Source organism: Nyctibius grandis, chromosome 3 (assembly GCF_013368605.1).
Source record: "Nyctibius grandis isolate bNycGra1 chromosome 3, bNycGra1.pri, whole genome shotgun sequence".
Classification (NCBI taxonomy): domain Eukaryota; kingdom Metazoa; phylum Chordata; class Aves; order Nyctibiiformes; family Nyctibiidae; genus Nyctibius; species Nyctibius grandis.
In genome coordinates, this window is record NC_090660.1 from 27,047,225 (window position 1) to 27,067,786 (window position 20,562).

The 20,562-nt window shown below is 40.6% G+C and overlaps 1 protein-coding gene across 1 annotated transcript in view; it reads left to right on the forward strand.

Annotated features, from left to right (window-relative positions):
* Positions 1 to 20,562, forward strand: part of MYO10 (myosin X) — a 180,365-nt gene that overhangs the window by 108,590 nt on the left and 51,213 nt on the right. The window contains exons 6-19 of the mRNA XM_068395900.1: positions 247 to 371; positions 1,281 to 1,294; positions 1,415 to 1,499; positions 2,169 to 2,272; positions 4,434 to 4,563; positions 5,492 to 5,610; positions 7,532 to 7,678; positions 7,858 to 7,958; positions 8,193 to 8,259; positions 9,660 to 9,752; positions 10,506 to 10,574; positions 10,760 to 10,842; positions 12,285 to 12,393; positions 15,553 to 15,633. Coding sequence (XP_068252001.1) covers positions 247 to 371; positions 1,281 to 1,294; positions 1,415 to 1,499; positions 2,169 to 2,272; positions 4,434 to 4,563; positions 5,492 to 5,610; positions 7,532 to 7,678; positions 7,858 to 7,958; positions 8,193 to 8,259; positions 9,660 to 9,752; positions 10,506 to 10,574; positions 10,760 to 10,842; positions 12,285 to 12,393; positions 15,553 to 15,633 — 1,327 coding nt within the window. The remainder of the gene's footprint in view (positions 1 to 246; positions 372 to 1,280; positions 1,295 to 1,414; positions 1,500 to 2,168; positions 2,273 to 4,433; positions 4,564 to 5,491; positions 5,611 to 7,531; positions 7,679 to 7,857; positions 7,959 to 8,192; positions 8,260 to 9,659; positions 9,753 to 10,505; positions 10,575 to 10,759; positions 10,843 to 12,284; positions 12,394 to 15,552; positions 15,634 to 20,562) is intronic.

The following is a 20,562-nucleotide window of genomic DNA, read 5'->3' on the forward strand; positions in this document are numbered from 1 at the left end:
TACAGATTAAGCTGCAGAGTAGTTTAGTATGATTAGTCTTGCTGTTGCTTCAATACTTGTATCTTTTGATAGAAAATTGAGATGCCCGTTGTTAATAAACTGAGGATAATACTGAAGATGTAGGCTGTGGCTGAGGGTGTCAGAAGTGAGCTTTTCAGAGCAGTATTCCTTTCATCAGTCCCACGTGAAACTGTTGGCATGCTGGTCACATGTTAACGCTCTTGTCGTTCTTCTGTATTTTCACAGCCCGATTATGGAAGCTTTTGGCAACGCTAAGACTGTTTACAACAACAACTCAAGTCGCTTTGGGAAGTTTATTCAGCTGAACATCTGTCAGAAAGGAAACATTCAGGGAGGAAGAATTATAGATTGTATCCTCGTTTGGTGATTTTTCCCCCCATTTGTGGGCAGCTCCCACATACCTCCTCTGTGGACGGCTGAGAGAAAAATGGCTCACACTTGTCTGTCATTTCACCCCACCCTGAAACATACACAATTGAGTTGATCTGATGTATGTGTGAAAGGGAAGCAGTAACACCAAATTCCACATGTGTTTGTGCACACACACATATGCATTTATGGCAGAGTGGGGTGTATATACTCTTGGAGGACCAAGATTTTGTGTTGCTACTGCTAGCGTGGCTCATGTGCATGTTCCTATGTAGTGAGCTAAAACAGCCTGAGTTCTTGGGGGTAACTTCGTTGTCAGCTATTTCCCTCATTTATTATATCCAAAGATAAACTTCTTACTTTTCTAGAAAAGTACTTGAAAGAGCAGAGCTGCTGAATTTCTGCAGTGTGAGCATAGGTGGGTCAAATTCTTGGACTTGTCCTGCATGTGGCAAAATTGGTCTATGAGCCAGCTCCACCAGGGCACCAGAGGTGTGGGGATGGGGAATATACCAAAGGGATCCTACCCAGTGTTTTGAACATAAGCTGCTTTTGCAGTGGGACAAATGTCAAGCTATTTCAAAGCTCTTTCCAAGCTTTAGGGAAAAGAAAAACTAAAGGAAAGCAGATGTTGTTTAAAATCCAGAGCATGACAAGTCCAATCTTGATGGGATGGAGGAGAAAGAGTTGGGGGAACACATTGGTATTATTGCTGCAGTATTATTGTTGTTGCTACTTTATTCATCTTGTTATGGCAGTAGGTGTGTCATAAGAAAAGATCATGATGCTCTTCCTATTGTCGCAAATGAAGGAAGGAAGATTATAAATAGCCTGTGCATTAATTGCTTTTTACTTTATTCCTTGACTGAAGTTTTTCTTCCTGGCTATAGATTTATTGGAAAAAGTAAGTTGATGTTTGCTTCTGCTCAGTTAATTTTAATTTAATGTTTTCTTTAAAATTCTGGATAAAAAAAATTCTCTTTAAAATGACTGCTTAAATGGAAACTATTTTTTACTTTGACAGAATCGTGTAGTAAGACAAAACCCCGGGGAAAGAAATTATCATATATTCTATGCTCTGCTGGCAGGGATAGAAGAGAGAGAGAAAGGTGAGTGGCAAAGCGCAAGTTACACAACTGTAGTGGCTCTCTGCTAGCAGTCAGCCATGGTGACAGCAGTGGAGAATTTAACAGCAGAAACCCGCTAACCCAAGCAGAGAAATAGGTTATTTATTCAGCCGGGATTCAGTGAGTGTGAATTTGAGCGCAACTTGCTAAAGCAACCTGCTTAGTTGAACAATGTCACTTGGCTGCTAGTAATTTTTCTTCCAGCTTCTGCTGTGGCCCTGGGAAAATTACTTGGGGACAAACATACCTCATTCTGTTAAAGCTGAATATTTTTACACGTACTAAAGAACTCCACAGCAACAAAGAGAATAATTCTGGTTCCCTAATCCTCTCTCATAAAGAATAAATCCACTAAACAAAAGAATTACATTTGTATATATGTGCAAAATTGCCTAAAGCTGTCTCTGCATCTCCCTTTGGGCCTGCTGTCTTTGCATGCTAAAAAGTAGAGTTAACTCCATTGTGCAGCTAAATAAAACAAAAGCCAGCAAAATAAAACCCTGTATCTGATTTTAATATAAAACTTTGTTTTGTGCATCATCTTAATTTCTAAGCAAATGAATTGTGAACTATTTGACTCTGACATAGTAATTTGTGAAGTGCTTTTGGGATTTTTTTTTTTCACTCATCCTCTTTTTCTCTCCTCATTAGATGCTTTTTACTTATCTGTACCGGAGAACTACCACTACCTGAATCAGTCTGGATGTATAGCGGATAAGACAATCAGTGACAAAGATTCTTTCAAGGAAGTCATTGTGAGTTGTTTCCCTAGTTCTTTATGCTTTAAAAGTGCTGGAGGTGCAGGTGCCTGGGGCCCATTGACAGAGCAAGAGACAAAGCTTCTTGTGCTTACCTGAACATGCAGCTCTCTCACTGAGGCACTAATCTTACAGGGACTTAACATTTTCTCATAACATTTCACTGTCATTTTGAGCATGTGTTTACCTTTCCTCCAATATTTGATTTTTACTCTATCATTTCAAAGTATGCTATAATTTAGTGAAATGATTACATTTTGGAATGAAAAGAACATCAGTTAGGAAGACAGTAAGGCATTTACATGCCTTTGCGCTTCCCTATATTGTTTTATATTACAGGTATGTCTGCTTCCACTGTTTTTCCATCCTAAAGCTTTGCCCAGATCATTTAGTATCTACAGGGTCGACTCCGCAGTGCAGCATGTGGGGAGCGAAGCACCTGGGCTTCTGTGACTCTTTTAAGTTGCAGCTGGGAAATTCAGTTGTATGGAATAACTTACACAATAGAGTTGAAGAAAATGTAAATACAGATTAAAAATCAAGTCCTGATGGAGTCTTTCTCTGAATGGCTTTATGTCTTATACCCACACCAATTAGCTACAACAATTACTCTATACTGACTGTTAGGATAATTGCTAATTGCTTACTGTATCGCCAAGGTGATATGTGTTAGATTTTAAAAATCAGTAAAAATAATGGTTTTTATGCCCTTCACCAAACTATTTTTGCTTAGCTATGTTAATCTCTTTGACAAATTAATGTGTAGTGGATGCAGCAGTTAGTTATTTTTAGTGTAAAACATCCTCATCTAGTATGGTGGGGGCAGGAGGGGCAGTGTTGGAAAAGTTGGTGACTTATCTACATTATAGTCACATGGCTTAGGCTGATTAGCGTGACATTTAATTTGTGCTAATGATCCCGGAGTAGGCAGAGCATGAAATCAGCTGGCAGGTGACACTTTCGTGCTGCCTGCGTTGCGGGCAGGCTTGGAGCAGGGGCTGAGGCTGCCAGGCTGCGTTCCCAGAGCGGGAGGCGGACAGAAACCCCACAGTTCACCCTTGCCTGTCTTTTCCTATTATAGTCATCCCTTTTGCCTATTTTTAATGTGGTTTAAGTTCTGGAAATGTTACTTAAGTAGAACTTTTTTTGTAGGAGACAGGGAGGAACTGCACAGTGAGCATGGCAATGAACTAGTGCTGCCGCCTTTCTTAGAGCTCTGTTGTGAAAGGTTTTCTATATGAAATAAACCTTCAACCTTTATCTCTTCTCTGCTTTTAATTGTGCAATAAGTCTGAGGCTTTTCCATTTGTAACTGATAATTTACGAAAGATAAATTGTGTCAGGTGTCATCTGTTAGACACCTGCAGTGACCATAATGTGATGAGTCTGTAAGAGTATAGAACTGTGATCTGGTCTCAGACCAGCTCGTATTAGACCCAAATTTGGGAAATTGTGGTAATTTTGAGGTGTACAATTACATACTCCTTGTATGTCTCTTAGGCAGAGATTTGCTGTTCTCCTCATTTACATAGTTGAGCCTTGATCATTGCCATATTGGTTATTCATAAATTCAACACATTTTATATAGATCTCTCTTTCTTGCTCAGTTTTGCTGTAAGATGTCAGACCACACAGGTAAGATGTGTGTTTGGCCTTCATGGCTTGCCCAGAATGGGCTGCAGAAGGGCTCCTCTGAGTTCTCCTTGACTGAGAAGACAGATGAGCAAATATTACGTGTTGCTGTGTTTCCGCCCCCATGCCTTGTTACCTACAAGGATAGTTGGCAAAATTTTCTAAAAGCACAGAAGAGGTTATCAGTTACCAATGCAAATTAGTGAAATTGTGTCTGGTGCATGACTCAGTAGGGCATTCCAATATTTGTACAATTTTAATGAAGAATTTGAAAGCAAATTACAGCATTCTTACAGCATCAAAAGGAGATTTTTTACAAACAGATACTTTAAATGTTTCAAGATGTCCCCATCATGTCTTACAGTGTATTCGATTTGGGGTGAAAACAAAGGAATTAACTCCTGCCAGCCCTCTGTCAGTCCTGACTTGCTTTTCCAAGGCCTGACAACACAGTTGGTGGGTTTGTCCTTGTCCCCATTTTTGAGTCAGTGTGCATGTTCTTGAAAAAGCTCACATGTCATTCCAGACTGCAATGGAAGTGATGCAGTTCAGCAAGGAGGAGGTGCGAGAAGTTTTGAGGCTGCTGGCTGGCATTTTGCATCTAGGAAATGTTGAGTTCATCACTGCTGGTGGGGCACAGGTGTCCTTTAAAACAGGTGAGAAAGCTGTGCATCCAAATCTAAATATTTCTTCAGGTTGTGAAAGCTATATTCGTTGCTAGTACACACCATAGCAAGGACAAACAGTGAAAGGGTCTTACTGCTTTTTAGCATCTGTAAATGTTGATTAAAATGTTACTTTTGTTTTTTTGATGGATAAGGCAAATTAGTCTGCGGCTGGATGCTAGTTCTTAATAGGGAAGGCCTTGGGCACATATTTATTCCATTAATAGTAGTGAAATTCCATTTTAATCTAATTCCTTCTTTGAAATATTCTCAAGATGATAAAACATAAGTGCTCAAGTACGTTCCTTAACTGAGATCTCCACTGAAGGTCTCTTTTGTAAGAGCTTTCAATACCTCAATTATAAATCTGAAAGTGTGTGCTGGTATGTCTAAAGATTGGGCTGGTGAGCATTTTAAATGTTTCTTCAAATATGGGAATGAAAGAGTAGCATTACGTACTGCTTTATATACCACATTATAGCAAAATTGCAAATTAAAGTATGCATGTAAGAAAAAAATTTCATTGGTTTTCTTTATCCTCATCATCCTGAGGAAGCTGAAATGCATTCATGTGGGAAAAGAGTGAATTACTGTTTGAATCTGGAAAAATATATTTGTGTAAGCAGTAGATTGTTTGAATCCTTGACATGTAACATTAAGAGGAAAATAAATATTTGTGACTTCTGATGAATTTCTACTACTGTGTTCCTTCAGCTGTGCATATTTATTATACTGTGCCTTTTCATGAGCAGGAAAAACATATCCTAGAGTTTCTAGCTTTGTTTTTATCTCTAATCTCCATCATTTTAGAAGCATCTTAAATGGTAGTGGTAGTAATAATAATCATACAACAACATATTAGTTTCTTAACCGTATACATGTAAGGACGTATTTGTATTTGTCTCATTTCTTTTACCAGCTCTGGGTAGATCTGCTGAACTACTGGGGTTGGACTCCACACAGCTAACTGAAGCATTGACACAGAGGTCAATGATACTCAGGGGAGAAGAAATCTTAACACCTCTTAGTATACAACAGGTAAAGGCATCTCAGTTTTGACATGTTTTTAGGGTCTGTTAAATATATGGCTCAGTCTTCAAGTCCAGGGAAATCCATGGTCACTCAGGAACAGAAGCTTAGCTCATGCATCAGAGTTGCTATCAAAAATACTACATAGATTTTTTGGGAAGGATATGATTGGACTTTTAGAAATCTCTGTAGATCCCATCTTGTCATTCTGGCCAGGGCTTGTAGCTTGGCTCTTGTTATTCTTATTAAGCCTGATTACTTACCATTTTTTTCAAATTCTAATCATGTAGGCCAGTATTTTTCATTATGGACATTTGTGTCAGGTGGGTGTTTTTGAAAACTTTCAGCAGAAATAATTTCGTTATTTACAAGAAGGGGATTAGAAAAAGGTATGCATAACATTATGTCACAGAATCATAGAATCGTTTTGATTGGAAAGGACTTTTAAGATCATTGAGTCCAACCGTTAACCTAACACTGCCAAGTCCACCACTAAACCGTGTCCCTAAGCACCACATTTACACGTCTTTTAAATACCCACAGGGTTGGTGACACCACTGCTTCCCTGGGCAGGCTGTTCCACTGCTTGATAACCCTTTCCGTGGAGAAATTTTTCCTGATATCCAACCTAAACCTCCCCTGGTGCAACTTGAGGCCATTTCCTCTCGTCCTATCACTTGTTAGTTGGGAGAAGAGACTGACACCCACCTCGCTACACCTCCTTTCAGGTCCTTGTAGACAGCAATAAGGTCTCCCCTGAGCCTCTTTTTCTCTAGACTAAACCACCCCAGTTCCCTCAGACACTCCTCATAGGACTTGTTCTCTAGACCCTTCACCAGCTTCGTTGCCCTTCTTTGGACTCGCTCCAGCACCTCAATGTCTTTCTTGTAGTGAGGGGCCCAGAACTGGACACAGTACTCGAGGTGCGGCCTCACCAGTGCCGAGTACAGGGGGACGATCACTTCCCTAGTCCTGCTGGCCACACTATTTCTGATACAAGCCAGGATGCTATTGGCCTTCTTGGCCACCTGGGCACACTGCTGGCTCATATTCATCTGGCCATTGATCAACACCCCCAGGTCCTTTTCTGCCAGGCAGCTTTCCAGCCACTCTTCCCCAAGCCTGCTTACCTTTAGAAAGGGGTAAATTAAGGGACAGAGATCTACTGGAGAGAGTCCAACGGAGGCCTATGAGGATGATTAAGGGACTGGAACACCTGCCTTTTGAGGAAAGGTTGAGAGACCTGGGGCTTTTTAGTCGGGAGAAGAGAAGACTGAGGGGATCTGATTAATGTGTATAAATACATGAGGGCTGGGTGTCAAGAGGAAAGGGGCAACGTCTTTTCACTTGTGCCCTGCGATAGAACAAGGGGCAATGGATGCAAGCTAGAGCACAGGAAGTTCAACCTCAACATGAGGAAGAACTTCTTTACTGTAAGGGTTACAGAGCACTGGTACAAGCACCCCAGAGAGGTTGTGGAGTCTTCTTCTCTGGAGTCTTTCAAGACCCGTCTGGATGTGTTCCTCTGTAACCTGCCCTAGATTGGTCCTGCTCTGCCAGGGGGGTTGGACTCGATGATCCCCAGAGGTCCCTTCCAACCCCTAACATTCTATGATTCTATGAAGGTGTTATTTCCTACCCTTCTCTTTTCTTCCTACACACCTTAAGTTTATAATTTCCTAATTTTTGAATGGTTTAGCCTTGAAATGTAATTTTAAAGCCACAGAGGTGTACAGCTGTTACAACTGACACTGTTAAAGCTTAAATCATGACACTCTGTTAATACAATTGCTGTCAAGGTACATAGGAATACAAACCTGCTTGCATTATACATGGCTTTATGCTCTGCAAAGGGCACTGACCAGCAAAGTCTGGTAAGTTCTCAGTTACAGGGGTGACTGATGCATTGTGTATTCCTTCTTTAATGCAGGCAATAGACAGCAGAGATTCTATGGCTATGGCACTTTATTCTCAGTGTTTCACTTGGGTCATTAAGAAAATCAACAGCAGAATCAGGAGCAAGGAAGACTTCAAGTCCATTGGAATTTTGGACATATTTGGATTTGAAAACTTTGAGGTAGGTTTCAAAAGTTTGTTCAAATGAATTGTCTGATATTTATGCTTCTTTGTTCTACATATCTTTGTCATCTTCACTGGAACTTGATTATTAAGCATATTATGACTTAAACCAGTTCCTTGTTTGCAAAGTAAAATACTTGGAGTGTATGCATTTTTGAAAATTTCTTGTCTCTTTAGGTAAACCGTTTTGAGCAGTTCAATATTAACTATGCAAATGAAAAGCTTCAGGAGTATTTCAACAAGCACATCTTTTCCTTGGAGCAACTGGAATACAGCAGGTAAGAGATACAGATGAAATTTGAAAGAATTTTGAAAATATCGGTATTCACGTGAAATCTGGGTTCCCAGCTACCATAGCTTCCTTTGAAAATCTCTCTCTGGAGCTGTGTATTTTTTAAAAGCAAGCTGAATTTGCTGTATTTGCCAGATAAATACATCAGCTCCTTCTGTTTCTATATTTAAAATAATTTTGTCGTAGTTGTCAATAAAAAGACCCTCCTTATTTTCCTTAGGGAAGGACTAATTTGGGAGGATATTGACTGGACAGACAATGGAGAGTGCTTGGATCTTATTGAAAAGGTAATTAAGAGTTTGATATTGGTACCTATTTGTAGTTTTTGTTCTGAGGTAGTATATCTTTAAAACACTTGCAAACACAAAGAACAAGTGAAGAGAATGGTGGATCTTGCATATTTAAATAGTGAACTTTTAATCAGGTCATTTTCATGCATGGATGTATTATAGATTATATTGTAAGCTCAATATACGTATCTTCCCTTGTAGTAACTTTTAAAAGTGTATGATTATATACAAAAGCAATATTTGGAGCTCATTAAAAAGAGTAGAAAGAGGGAGCAGAAAGAATGACAGTGTCTTGCTCCTGTAATGACTTTTCATGGGATGTGGATAATCTTCATTTGTTGCCTGCCAATTTTGGCTTCATCCATAATTTTGTTTGTGTTCTGATTTGTACTAAGGGAACACGTAAAAGAGCATGAAGTTTCTGCAGAGTCACTGGTAGGAACGTTAGCAGTGAGGGGCAGATGAGGTCTGAGTTCACTGCATAGAAATTATAACTCCGGCTGGATGACAAAGCCAAAGTTATGTATCCTTTCATCCACGTTCACTTCTGCCAGCAGTACAAGCAGGCTGCGTGAGTTTATCTCTGTAGCAGGGTGTATGGCTGTGTGAGTTTAGACGACCACAGAAACTGACGGCAGCGGGCAGGGGATCCACCTGCCAGGACGTGAGTGCAATCAGGACGGTGTGGTTTGTCAGGAGCTGCTCTGGGACAAGGGGAAGTGGCTTATTAAAATGTGCACCTGGAGAACCGTGTTTTTCTGAGAGGCAGTATCATCCTGAAGCTTGCTGGACACATTAATTAACTGCAGGGTAGCTTGCTTTGTTTACCACCTCTTCTACTATGAGAAGTAGGGAACATCAAAGGAAATTACACAGAGCTATATGCAAAGCAAGGGGAGATTGTGTTTCACACAGTGTGTAGTTAAACTGTATATCTTTTGCTGTGCCCCTGGGCACTGTGCATACTAAAAGTTTACATTGGTTCAACAACTAAGTAGATAATTTTATGGAAGAAAAAATTTTGAAAGGCTGTTACACAAACTCCTCAGATTTAAGAGACTCCTGATCATTGGAGATCTTGGATGCTGGGGATATTTTCTGGGGCAATGTCATTGTATGCACCTAAAAACTGCCTACATCAGGAGAACTATTGCTTCTTGTGGTAGTTCCTCTTTCTTTATTTTGCCCACGTATCATATACTTTATGTTTCAAAAGGAACATTGCCAAAAAAGTAAGATTGCAGTCATCTATGAGTGGAGTTTTATTCATGTACGGGTGGTTTTGCACCTCTCTGCACACAACAACTTCAAGGACTTTGTGTTTTTTTCCAAACTGGGGACAGCGTCTGTGTCCATCTGTGCACTAATTCATCTTCTGCCTCATCTTACTGTTCTAGAAACTGGGGCTGCTGGCGCTTATCAATGAAGAGAGCCATTTTCCTCAAGCTACTGACTCCACCTTGCTGGAGAAGTTGAATAGGCAGCATGCTGTATGTGATGTTTTGCTCATGTTTTCCGTGCAAATTATAGAGGGTCTCTTTGCTTCTGTAGAAATCCATCGTTCAAATATATGTGTGCATAGCTGTAGAGGCTGTTTTGGACGTGATCCTGCTTCCATGGCAATCCATGTCATTTTCTGTCAGGACTGAGTCAGTTACCTGGAAGAAGATATCCTTGTTATTGTCCAGTTAAGGTTTTCCATATTGGTGAATAAACCAAATTGTGCTCTTAGTTAGAGCTCTGACAAGTTGCAGTAACTCAGATTACTTAGATCTTCAGTTCCCCTTGATCTAATGAAGTATTCACTTTGATGTCATTTACTGAAAGGTGGCTGTTTTCTCTGTCCAGATTAGTGTTACCTTTACTTGTGATCCTAGAATTATTTCTGAGAATTTCTGGGATACAAGTGTATCCACCAATCTTCATAACTGCCAGTTTAAGACAGAGCCTTCTTTTTCAAAGTACCTTTAATACATGGTTCTGCCAGATGGGTTCAGGTTTAGTATAATGCCTTTTTAGATACTATAAATCTGTTATTACTGCATTTGAAGCAGCCCAGACTAACAAATCCTATTAGCGTTGTAAGTTGGTTGTTTGCTTTTGGAGCACTAATCTTCTGGGGGAGTTCACTGGAAGACAATGGTTTGTTTAGGTCTGGGTTGAGAGGATAATGTGACCCTTTGTATCATTCCACTTCCTGACCCCCCCCAAATATTTTTCTCTTTTCTTTACCCTCCAATTAGAACAACCCTTTTTATGTAAAACCAAGAGTTGCCGTTCACAACTTTGGAGTGAAGCACTATGCTGGGGAGGTAATTTTCTTTTCTTTATTTGCTGAAATTATTCCAAATGGAGTTTTCATTAGCTTAATTTTACCCCGAGGCTGCTCAAAATTAACTAAAGCACTCTGTTCCCTCAGCGCTTTTTACAGTACCGCTCTTGTGAGAGGTGCATGACTACTTGGCTTGTTGTTTGAATCAGCTCTGTTTCCTGCTAGGTCCAGTATGATGTCAGGGGGATCTTGGAGAAGAACAGAGATACTTTCAGAGACGATCTCGTGAACTTGTTACGTGAAAGCAGGTACGTTTCTGCGATTTTTGTTTAGGACGTGATGTTAAGGGGTCTTGTATCACCTGATTCTGCCAGGGTGTAAGTATGTTAGCTGTTGCATAGCATCAGACCTTGACAGAGTTAAAATGAGCATAGAAGAAATATCAGAGGTGCCTGTAAGCAGATCTGACTGTAATTGGTTCTCACAAAGTCGGGTTTTCCCACATTGTACAGCAGCTTGTCCCTGTTCAGTCCAGGGGGTTGCTAGAGAGCTCACTTGCTGCTTAGTGGTGAGTAGGGATGCTGAAAGCTGGTGATGGTTTTTAACTGTTTCAGGGTGCCTCACAGGCAGTGTGCACGTGTGGGTTTTTTGCTTCATGTACAGCCCAATTTGCTTTTATTTCTGGCATTCCCTAATTCAGTTTAAAGCTTAGTGACAGGGACCGACCACAGTGCAAATTGCCAGATAGTAATTGCTTCAAAGGGAGAATTTCTATAAAGATTTATGTTACTGAAAGTCTAAGCTTGGGTGTCTTTGGTACCTGCATGCCTTCTGTCATTCTGCCGTGTAAGGTCTCAGGATCCTTACAGTGGTACCCTGTGAGCCACAGTGCTACCACATCCCTTTTTGTAGGTGTATGGTTGAGACTCCAGGACACACAGAGGGGTGACAGAAGAGGAAGAAGCTGAGCCTGGGTGTTGCTGTCTCAGCTGCTGCCTTCACCCATCCTGTCCAGTCACCCTGCCTTGCTGTGGGAGTTGCTTGTTTGTAAATCCCTTAAGCCCTTCTGCACAGGGGAAACTCTTAATAAGCGTTTCCCTCTCTGTGGTGTTTGTTCTGGTTTCGTGACATATCAGACATAACATCTGCCAATTGAAGTATGTAGGTAAAAGTAGTAAATGAGTTAAAGCTGCTGGACCTGGTTTCGTTCTTGCACCAATATCTGTCTGGAGCTCAAGTTAAAAGGTCTGTGTTTCTGTAGAAGTGGTAAGAGGAGGATACCTGACTGATAAAGTGGAAAACAGCATATACAGCTGGTATCTGAAAGTGAGGCTCATGTGGGTGGTTATTTTTTGTTACGGCCAGAAACAAGCTGGAAGTCTGGTTTTTTAGTCTTTGTTCAAGTACAGTTCCCCTTACAGTCAGCTGGAGTTTTGGTTGAGTGAGTGGAGTAAAATGCAGTAAGGACTCCAGGACTTCACACTTCTTTTTCCTAATGATTTGTTGGGATTGGAGAAGGAAGAACCTCCTTGTTTTGTTTTTTTTTTTGCTTTGGTTTGGTTTTTTTTTTTCCCCTGCATAAATTCTGCAAAGGCAAAATCTATTAAAGATTATGGAGAAAATCAGTAAGCATTTTTTGGATGGAGGAGCTGCTTCCTAAGGGACAGTGCTTTCTTTGCATTCCATAGTGGTAAACCTCATAGTATGTTAAGATATACTTTAGAGATATTCTTTTTCTTTCGCATTTCAGTCTTGATTTCATCTATGATCTATTTGAACATGTTTCAAGTCGCAACAATCAAGACACTCTTAAATGTGGAAGCAAGCACCGAAAACCCACTGTCAGTCTCCAGTTCAAGGTTAGTTAATGTGTCGTCTCTGTTCTGTAGCTAATCAGTGATAGATGAACCCTGTTCCGTAAAGAGCAGTTGCAGATTAAAACAGGCAAAACTTCAGCATCATAGCATTACTGTCTCTCCTATGAAACTGCACTCACGAATCAACTGAATGGCTGTACTAGCTAGCTTCAAGCAGACACTAACCTTCACATCACACCATCCGCACAAAACTCCTGCTGCCTTCCACTTGCTGATTTGTCCTTATTTTAAAGCTCATCTGTGAATCTGGTCTCTCTTGTCCTGGTTTTTCCTTCTAATCTAAAACCAACCACAAAATCACGCAAAGCCTTACAGCAGTGCCTGTGTGCTAAGAAAAAAAAGTACTGAATAAATACCTCATTAAGGTGTTGCCTTGCTTTTTAACTTAAAGTTTGGAAAGCATTTATATTAAACACCTTTTTATGAGGCTCTATAGCCCTCCCATCAAATATGGCACCAAATTGAAATCTAGCATGAAGTCTATCTGAAAATTATTTAAAAGAGAAAGATTGGCACAAAACCTTTTCTAAATTGCATGAGAACAAGTCTGGATTAGTTGTCTTTCATTTTGTTGAATTAATATACATTTGCACTGTTCATTCAATTTTTTTTAAAAAAGGGAGCAGACTCAAACCCCTCAAGGGCAGATTTTATCCTAATAGACTATTGCTAAGTGTTGAACAGAACAGCAAGGAGTGTATGCTGGGGCACACACAGTGTCTTTTATTAAAAAACACTAATGTTATATTCCCTGGACAGCTTGCTTTGTGCTACCATGGTTCATCTTGGACAATACCCACTTGTTGTGGTGAGGTGGTACCATTCGCTAGCTCTCTGGGATAGCAGAAGGTACTGTTTCCACTTAGTCATGTGTACCTGTGCAAAATAGACCTTTAAGATGTTACTATATAAAAATTGACCATATTTTTGCGCCTACTTTGCAAGGTAGAACATAACGTAGAGTTCCTTCTGTTCTCTGTCTGGGCTCCTGGACAACATAAAGCATGATAAAACGTTAAATCAAAACATTGTTGCCTCTTATCTAAAGCTGCAGTAACTGACCATTAACCATCTGGGCTGCTTTACACGAGGTTGACCTTCACATTATGCCATCCCCAAAGAATTAGGTTGGGTGTTTTTTTCCATGTTTTAAAGCCTTCCTGGGATTAGACCATCTAATTTCAGCTGAAGATAAGAACTTTGCCTTCATATTTCTGTTCTCATGACAGGTTGCCTAACTCTTCTTTTCGTTTGACAGCCTGCCTAATGCGGGCCTGGGGGTGCGCGCAGAGTAGCTGAGGTTAGATACCATCTGTTTCAGCCTATTGCTTAAAGCAGGGCAAACTTCAGATTAGCTCGTCACCTGACAGTGACTTAAAGGCGTGCAGCACTGTGCAGAATCTGGCTGTCTGTACCACAGATGAATGTGAAAACAGGTTAAATCATTTTTGTTTAGACTGACCAACTTTTCCATCTCTGTAAGTAGTAGCCTGTGTTGAGAGAATTGGCTTAGTTGTCCATAGATGTTGTAATGTTCACACAGGTTTAATACAGATGAAGCCTTTACTTTTTGAAGCCGTAAATATTTGTCTTTACACAAAAATATTTGTCTTTGTGTCTTCCGGCTGTTTAATGTTTGCTGCCCCCAGCCTCCTGGTCTGTAGGATGGCAAAGGCAAACAAACCAAGAACTATCATTTATGTTCCCTGTCACTTCACCATTTGCTCTGTACCAGATCCTGTGCACAGCCACAACTCTGCCTGTTGCCTGTATTGCTTCGTGTTCAATCATCAAGAAAGCCCTTGGTTTGCAGATTAAAGCAAGAATTTGTTGTATCAGACTGCCATTGGCAGTTTTGCTCCAAAACATATGGTAGGACACGCAGTGTTTCTTCTCCTTTAAAAAGTGGATTTTCTGTCTCCTTGGCAGCCTGCTCTGTATTCTCTCCGCTGCCTGGCATGCAGTGCCACCTTTGAGGGGTGAAACACTATCATTGCTAGCTTTCAGGCTCTTCAGAGCCTGGGCTCCCCTCCTGTACAGTCATTTCTGTCTGCAAAGTAAACGCAAGACTTCAGTTTTAAATAGTTTATCATACTTAATGATACAGAATGAGGCAAGTTGGAATAAGATATGGAATGACGGCTCAGGCAGGAAAGGGGCGGATATGTAATTAAAGTAATAATCATAAAAAGACTTGAGGGATTTTTGTGATTTTCATCTCCAGGCTGAGGTTCAGACAACTGATAGTCTAATGTGTATTGGGTCATTCAGAGTTCTAAAACTAGGAAAAAATCCATCTTTTCTTCTATGGTTTTTTTTTAGCTGAACCTTATAATCTCTCTTTTTATTGTTAAATGCAATTAGCTGTCACACGAAATAGCTGCGAAACTGTCTGCTTAATGCTGTTAGCATTATCTTTCAGTAAGGTGTGTTTTCTTTACCACTCTGTCCTTTACTCAATTTTTGTTAATTTCAGGAGGGGGGGCATTTTAAAATCTAGTATTGATAAAACAATGTGTACTGTATTCTAAAGTAACTCTTTTCAGAAAATTTTAATATTTTTTTTACCTTCTTGTTGACCTACATTTATCATCAGTGTCCTTTTAGCAAGAAAGGTTGAGACTGCACAGAAGAGAGGAACTCCCTGTGCACAAAATGCTGCTGATGGCAGGGAAAATGGAAAGTGAGTGGGTATGGGGTGGTTGAAATGAAAAGAAGAAACTTGGTTTTGTGGGTATTTCAGTTTTACTTTAGAACCCTTATCCTCCTTCCTTTTGACTTGCTCGAGTTTAGCAATGTGGGAATGTAGATCCTAAGTTTTAAGCAGTCATTCAAAAGATCCCCAAAACAGCAACTTTCCAATTTGAACAGTTTTCTTCATATCAATCTATGTATCTTGTTCACTGTAAAATGGTGATGATAGTTTTGATCAGAAGGGCTGGTGGAAGAAACGAACATGCCTGTATTGATCCTGTATGTTCACAAGCACGAGCTTACATGGTAGGTCATTTCTGGTGTATACCACTAGGTGTTGCAATTAGATGTTGTCTGCAATGCTAAACTGCGAGAGCTTTTGCCGGGGTATGTTGCTTGTACAAAAAGTCAGCTTGTGAAGTGCTGTCTTCTTTCTCCCTGTTTTAGGAATCACTTCATTCTTTAATGGCAACGCTGAGTTCTTCAAATCCTTTCTTTGTTCGGTGCATCAAACCCAACGTACAGAAGGTAAGATTTAAAATTGCGCCCGTCTTTTCTGTACGTCTCAGGCCTAATCTTTTGCTGCCTCTCTGGTTATTTACCATCATGTGAAGCAGAGTGTAGTGTTCTTCACTGACTTCGTAAAAGGCTCTGCACAGTGAAGGCACTGGGAAAGTCTATTGATTTTTTTGCACGTGGGCCATGTCTTTGGGCACCTTTTTAATAGTCATTGCTCACAACTCTGCTAAATGACTTGCTGTAAGGATGGTTATAAAAGGGAGGCAGAAGGCTGCACTGCATGTTTGACAACTCTGTGAGAGCCTTTTTAGGAAGAAAATGTCAAAACTGCGAAGTTTGTTTTAAATCACTAGAGGCAGTGAACGATGGTGCATATATCAAAACTTGTGTGAACAACTGACTCTGTCATCAGACTCTTAGTCTTTCAATTTATGTACAATTCTCGGTGTCTTCATGCTGGCTGTTTTGTTCTGTTACAGAATTATGTTTTTAAAACAGACTTGGAAACTAAGGCTTACTGTATCAATTTTGTCTTTTGAGTCACAGATAATGAAAGGCAATGTCAAGACTTATTTAGATATGTTGGAGAGCTCTCTAGAAACGAAGTGGTAATGGCATAGTAATCGCTGAAGTTAATATTGTTAGCCTGGCCCTGATATTCTGGGGTTTTGTGCATCTGGTTTTGGCTTTATAGACCGTTATTCAGGTATGGTCTGCTTATATCAAAAGTGCAACAGGCTGAGGTGCTAACGAATCTGGTTTATGGTTTTCACATGGCAACTTAGAAATAGGTGACTTTGCTATAAATTTTACATGTTACATTTTCCTGGGATGTCTGGTTAATCATGTCAAACCTGGCAGATTTCTTTGCAGGTTTTTGTGTTATCTGGATGGTCCACCCTCGACTTTACATGTTTTCAGTTGCTAGCTGTTAACACTACTTTTGCACTGTTACTCATGGTGTGGCAAATAACGTGCAGATTGTGGTCATCTTAGCAACAGGGAACAGCCTGGAAGCGAGTAAGACCTGCTTTCTGCATCCTGAAGTGTTTGATGCTCTGAGGTGTGCAGCCACCAGGTAGCCAAACCCACATGGATGACAGCGCCTTGGCCAGCAGCTGGGGTCTGTGAGCCTGTCTGTATAGCAAAGCCCCTGAACACTGAAGGAGGGTAGTTTTGGAAAGCTTGTTTTCTTCCCTTCTCTCATTTCTGCCTGGAAGCCCCATGACCCTTATAAAACCCACCTGCTGCTGCTGGAGTATAAGAAGAATTTCAGTAACTCACACGTTATCCTTATTTGTCCTTTTGCATCCGAGTAAGGCTCATCTCCACGGTACCAAAGTCACAAGGATTTGCTATGGTTCGTGCAAGAACCAGGCACTTGTTGCATTTCCATAGCAAGGAAAACACTGAGTTCCCACTCCCATGTTCCTTGTTGCTCTGCCAGTTTTTTTCCACTAGAGTGCTCCATCCCTGACAAACTTGGCATATGCTACTGTATCTGCACATATATTTTACTATCATTAAAACAAAGTTCTCACAGAATTAGCAGCTATGCAAGCAGAAGGAGCTTGAGACTGCCTCGGTCTCAGGAAACCACATCTAATTGCAGGAGTGCATGCAGGAACAGATTGGGAAATTCCTGTAGACAATCCCTTTCAAAGTATGTGTAAAATGTCACTGAAATCTTACACAAAAATGTTTGTCCTTGTTTTTCATTTCTTTAATTTGATTGCAAATCTAACTTGATTCAATGGCTTTACCAAATAAGGAATCCTATTTGAAGAACAAGAGTAGAGAAAAGGGTGTCACAGTTTACCTGTTGTAGCTGATTCAGTAGAAGACTTGATGGAAAATGAGAAGAAAAGCCATATATAATACTTGTTGATGGCATTCTTCACTCAGGAAAGTGTTCTCAAAATGCATTTTTGGGATTCACTGTTTCAAGTTTTGTCTGCTGTGCACTACTCTCTCTCCCCCCACTATGTCTCACAGACACAGTGATTTTTAGTGCCAGTCTTGTGACGTTGTTGGTGTTGCTCCTTCTGCAATGGTGCATGTACAGAAGCAGGCACATGACCGGCATTTGGCTCCTCTGTAGCTCTGCTGGATTCTATGGGTGCACATCACATTAAACATTTAATAGTTTATCCTGTCATACACCTTGTTGCTTCTTTTCAGTTAGACAAAGGAAAATAAGGTGAGTCAGTTTGCATAGCTCTGAACCAACATGGCTCAGAGACACATTAGCTGTGCATGGACTACCAGGGATTAACGCATACGTGACTCACTGGGCAGGGTTGGTTAGAAACATAGCTGCTTGAAACACTCAGATGAGCCACTGAAATGGAGAAACTGGGATTGAAAGAAAGTAAAAATCTTCACTGAACACTTTCCTCTGTATTTTCTGTCCATAGTGTTTATCACTACAGTGATGGTGATATGGAATGATAAAATGTCACACTTCAAAAAGTACTTGAACAGTAGTTGCCAAATAACAAATTATGTGAACGAAAGGGATGTTTTAATTGCTTTTCTAAAATATGCAGCATATTTTAGAATATGAGCAGAGAGACTCAGCAAGGAGAGAGCAGAAGTTATCAGGAGCAAAGCCTCTCAAGCCACTCGTTGCTGTCTGGGTTGGGTATGAATAGGTGACACACCTATCAGCGAGCATCCTCTGTACCTCTGGAGAGGAGGAGGTGGTGGTGCACGAGAACTCGTTTACTCTGGAAGCATGTTTGAATTCTGTAGGTGGATGAGGTTGAGCTGATGGAAGATAAATTGAAGCCTTTGAAAAGCAGAACATGCAGCAGACAGTACGTCCTCTGCTCTTCTAGACATTAAACTGTATTCATGTTGGATAAGAGATGTGATAATTTACAGTAATTATTTGATTTTTTTAATTGATCAAAAGTTTAATTTTTAAATATGTTACAGTGGCAAGCAAAAACAACCCAGCATATGCAGTAAACCACTGAACATTTACATATCAAAGCAGGATCTACACTCATTAGAGCAATTTCCTAAAAGGTCATGTACTCTGTGCGCTCCCTTTGTCAGGAGACTTTTCAGCGAGCAGGCCTCAGACAGAAGAACAGAGGACCCATTAATCTTTGGGAGACCTCTGAACACAATCAGTGTATCTGTTTTCACAGTTTCCAGTCTGTTCTGAACTAGCCATAACGTGGAAACTTTTCCACTTGGTATGCTTAATGAGTATTTTCTACTAATGAAGGGTCTTTTTCCTCCACTCCCCTTATTTCAATGCAGCTTGCAGAACTACATATCATTTCATCCTTCTGAACTTTTGACACATCTTTCTCTGTTTCTTGGTCTTGTGTTTCTTTTCCTGCCTCCTGTTCTATTTGATGATTCCTCCCTGCAACCTTGCCTTTTCTGGTCTCCATCTATCCTTTTTTGTGCACCTTAAATTGAAAAAAAACAGCCAACACCACCACCACATAAAAAAAACCACAACAACCCCCCCCCAACAGGCTGTCTTTTTAAAGCAAGCTGCAACCATTGCTACAGCCATCAGCTGAATGTTATTAATAGCTAATAGCTTGCTGCTATTAGTAAAGTTGCTAAGCCTTGGTGCCGCTCAGGAGACAGTTTAAGGTAAATGTAAGATCTGAACTTCCTATGCAAGCTGTTTCAGAGGCATAAATTTTCCTGTTGGCCAGAAGGAGCCAGCCTCAGGCAGACTGGCTCAAGTGCCTTCTCAAGCTCCCTTCTCCATTTAGGATTTTTCTTCAGAAAATGTATTGGCATAATCATAGTGAGTGGCATAATATTGTCATAATAATTGCAAGTGGCCCCCACCGCCAGCATTTGCATGGCTTCATCTGTGCTGGTCTCTTAAAATCTCAATTATTACAGCTTGCTTCTGTAATTCTCTGTTCTTGAAACCTCAACAGGTTCAGACGCGGCTGTTCTGTCATGCACGTAGATCGGCGCCTCCACTTCTCTTTGGTTACAGATACAAGTCCAGTTTGATCCCGATGGGCAAAATCCTGGCTTCATTAGAGTTGGCATGAAATATTTGATGTAGACAAGACTTTTGCTTTGTTTTGGGTTTTTTTTAAGGAAACCTGTGGTGGTGTGTGCCACCTGAACAGGATTGCAGGGTCTCTGCTCACCTCCCTGTCTGCACATTTATTGTCTGTCTCATTCCTCTGTTGCAGTTGTGGCCTTGCCACTGGCAAGATAAAAGCTGCCTTCTCTGAAGCTCCTGGGCTCTGAAGGGGCAATTCTGTTTCTCTGCAGGTTTTTTTATATTAATTTTTTTAATCTTAAAATTGAATTAGGTAAGGTGAAGAAATTAGACAAAATTAAACCTGTATTGTAAACCTACTGCAGGGTAGGGGTTACAGGGAGCAGCAGAAAAAGTGAAACTAGTAATAACTTTGCAATTCAAAGGAGCACTGGTAGAAAAAGGTCTGTAATAAGTTCTGTGAGGCTTACTGCTGCTTAGGAGTCCTATCATGCTGCATATTCATTCTGGGAAAATTACTATCAAGGCAGTAAGATCGCTAACATCACCTCTGGGGACAGAGCCATTTAAAGGGATCAAGGTATGGCTATTAGTATCTGCAATGTACTTTGAGGCATAGGTCATTAATAGCCATGAGACACCCTGGAACAGCAAGCAGGATGTCCCATAATGGGAAATACGATGCAAACCTATTTCGCTTGGCGTCTGAATTAAACTTGTGCTCTTAAAATAGCTCTGAATCATTACAAAGGTAAGTATAGCATGATACCAGCCTAAACACCAGTTAGAAGTACAGCCTAAGAACGCGGTACGAAGGAACAATGAGAGAACAGCTTGGCCCCATCATCGAGGATGACTGTGTGCAGGGTGTGGAGCAGGTACAAGTCCAGTGAATGCAGTATGTGAACTGGTTGACAAGCTGGAATTGCAATGCTGTCATA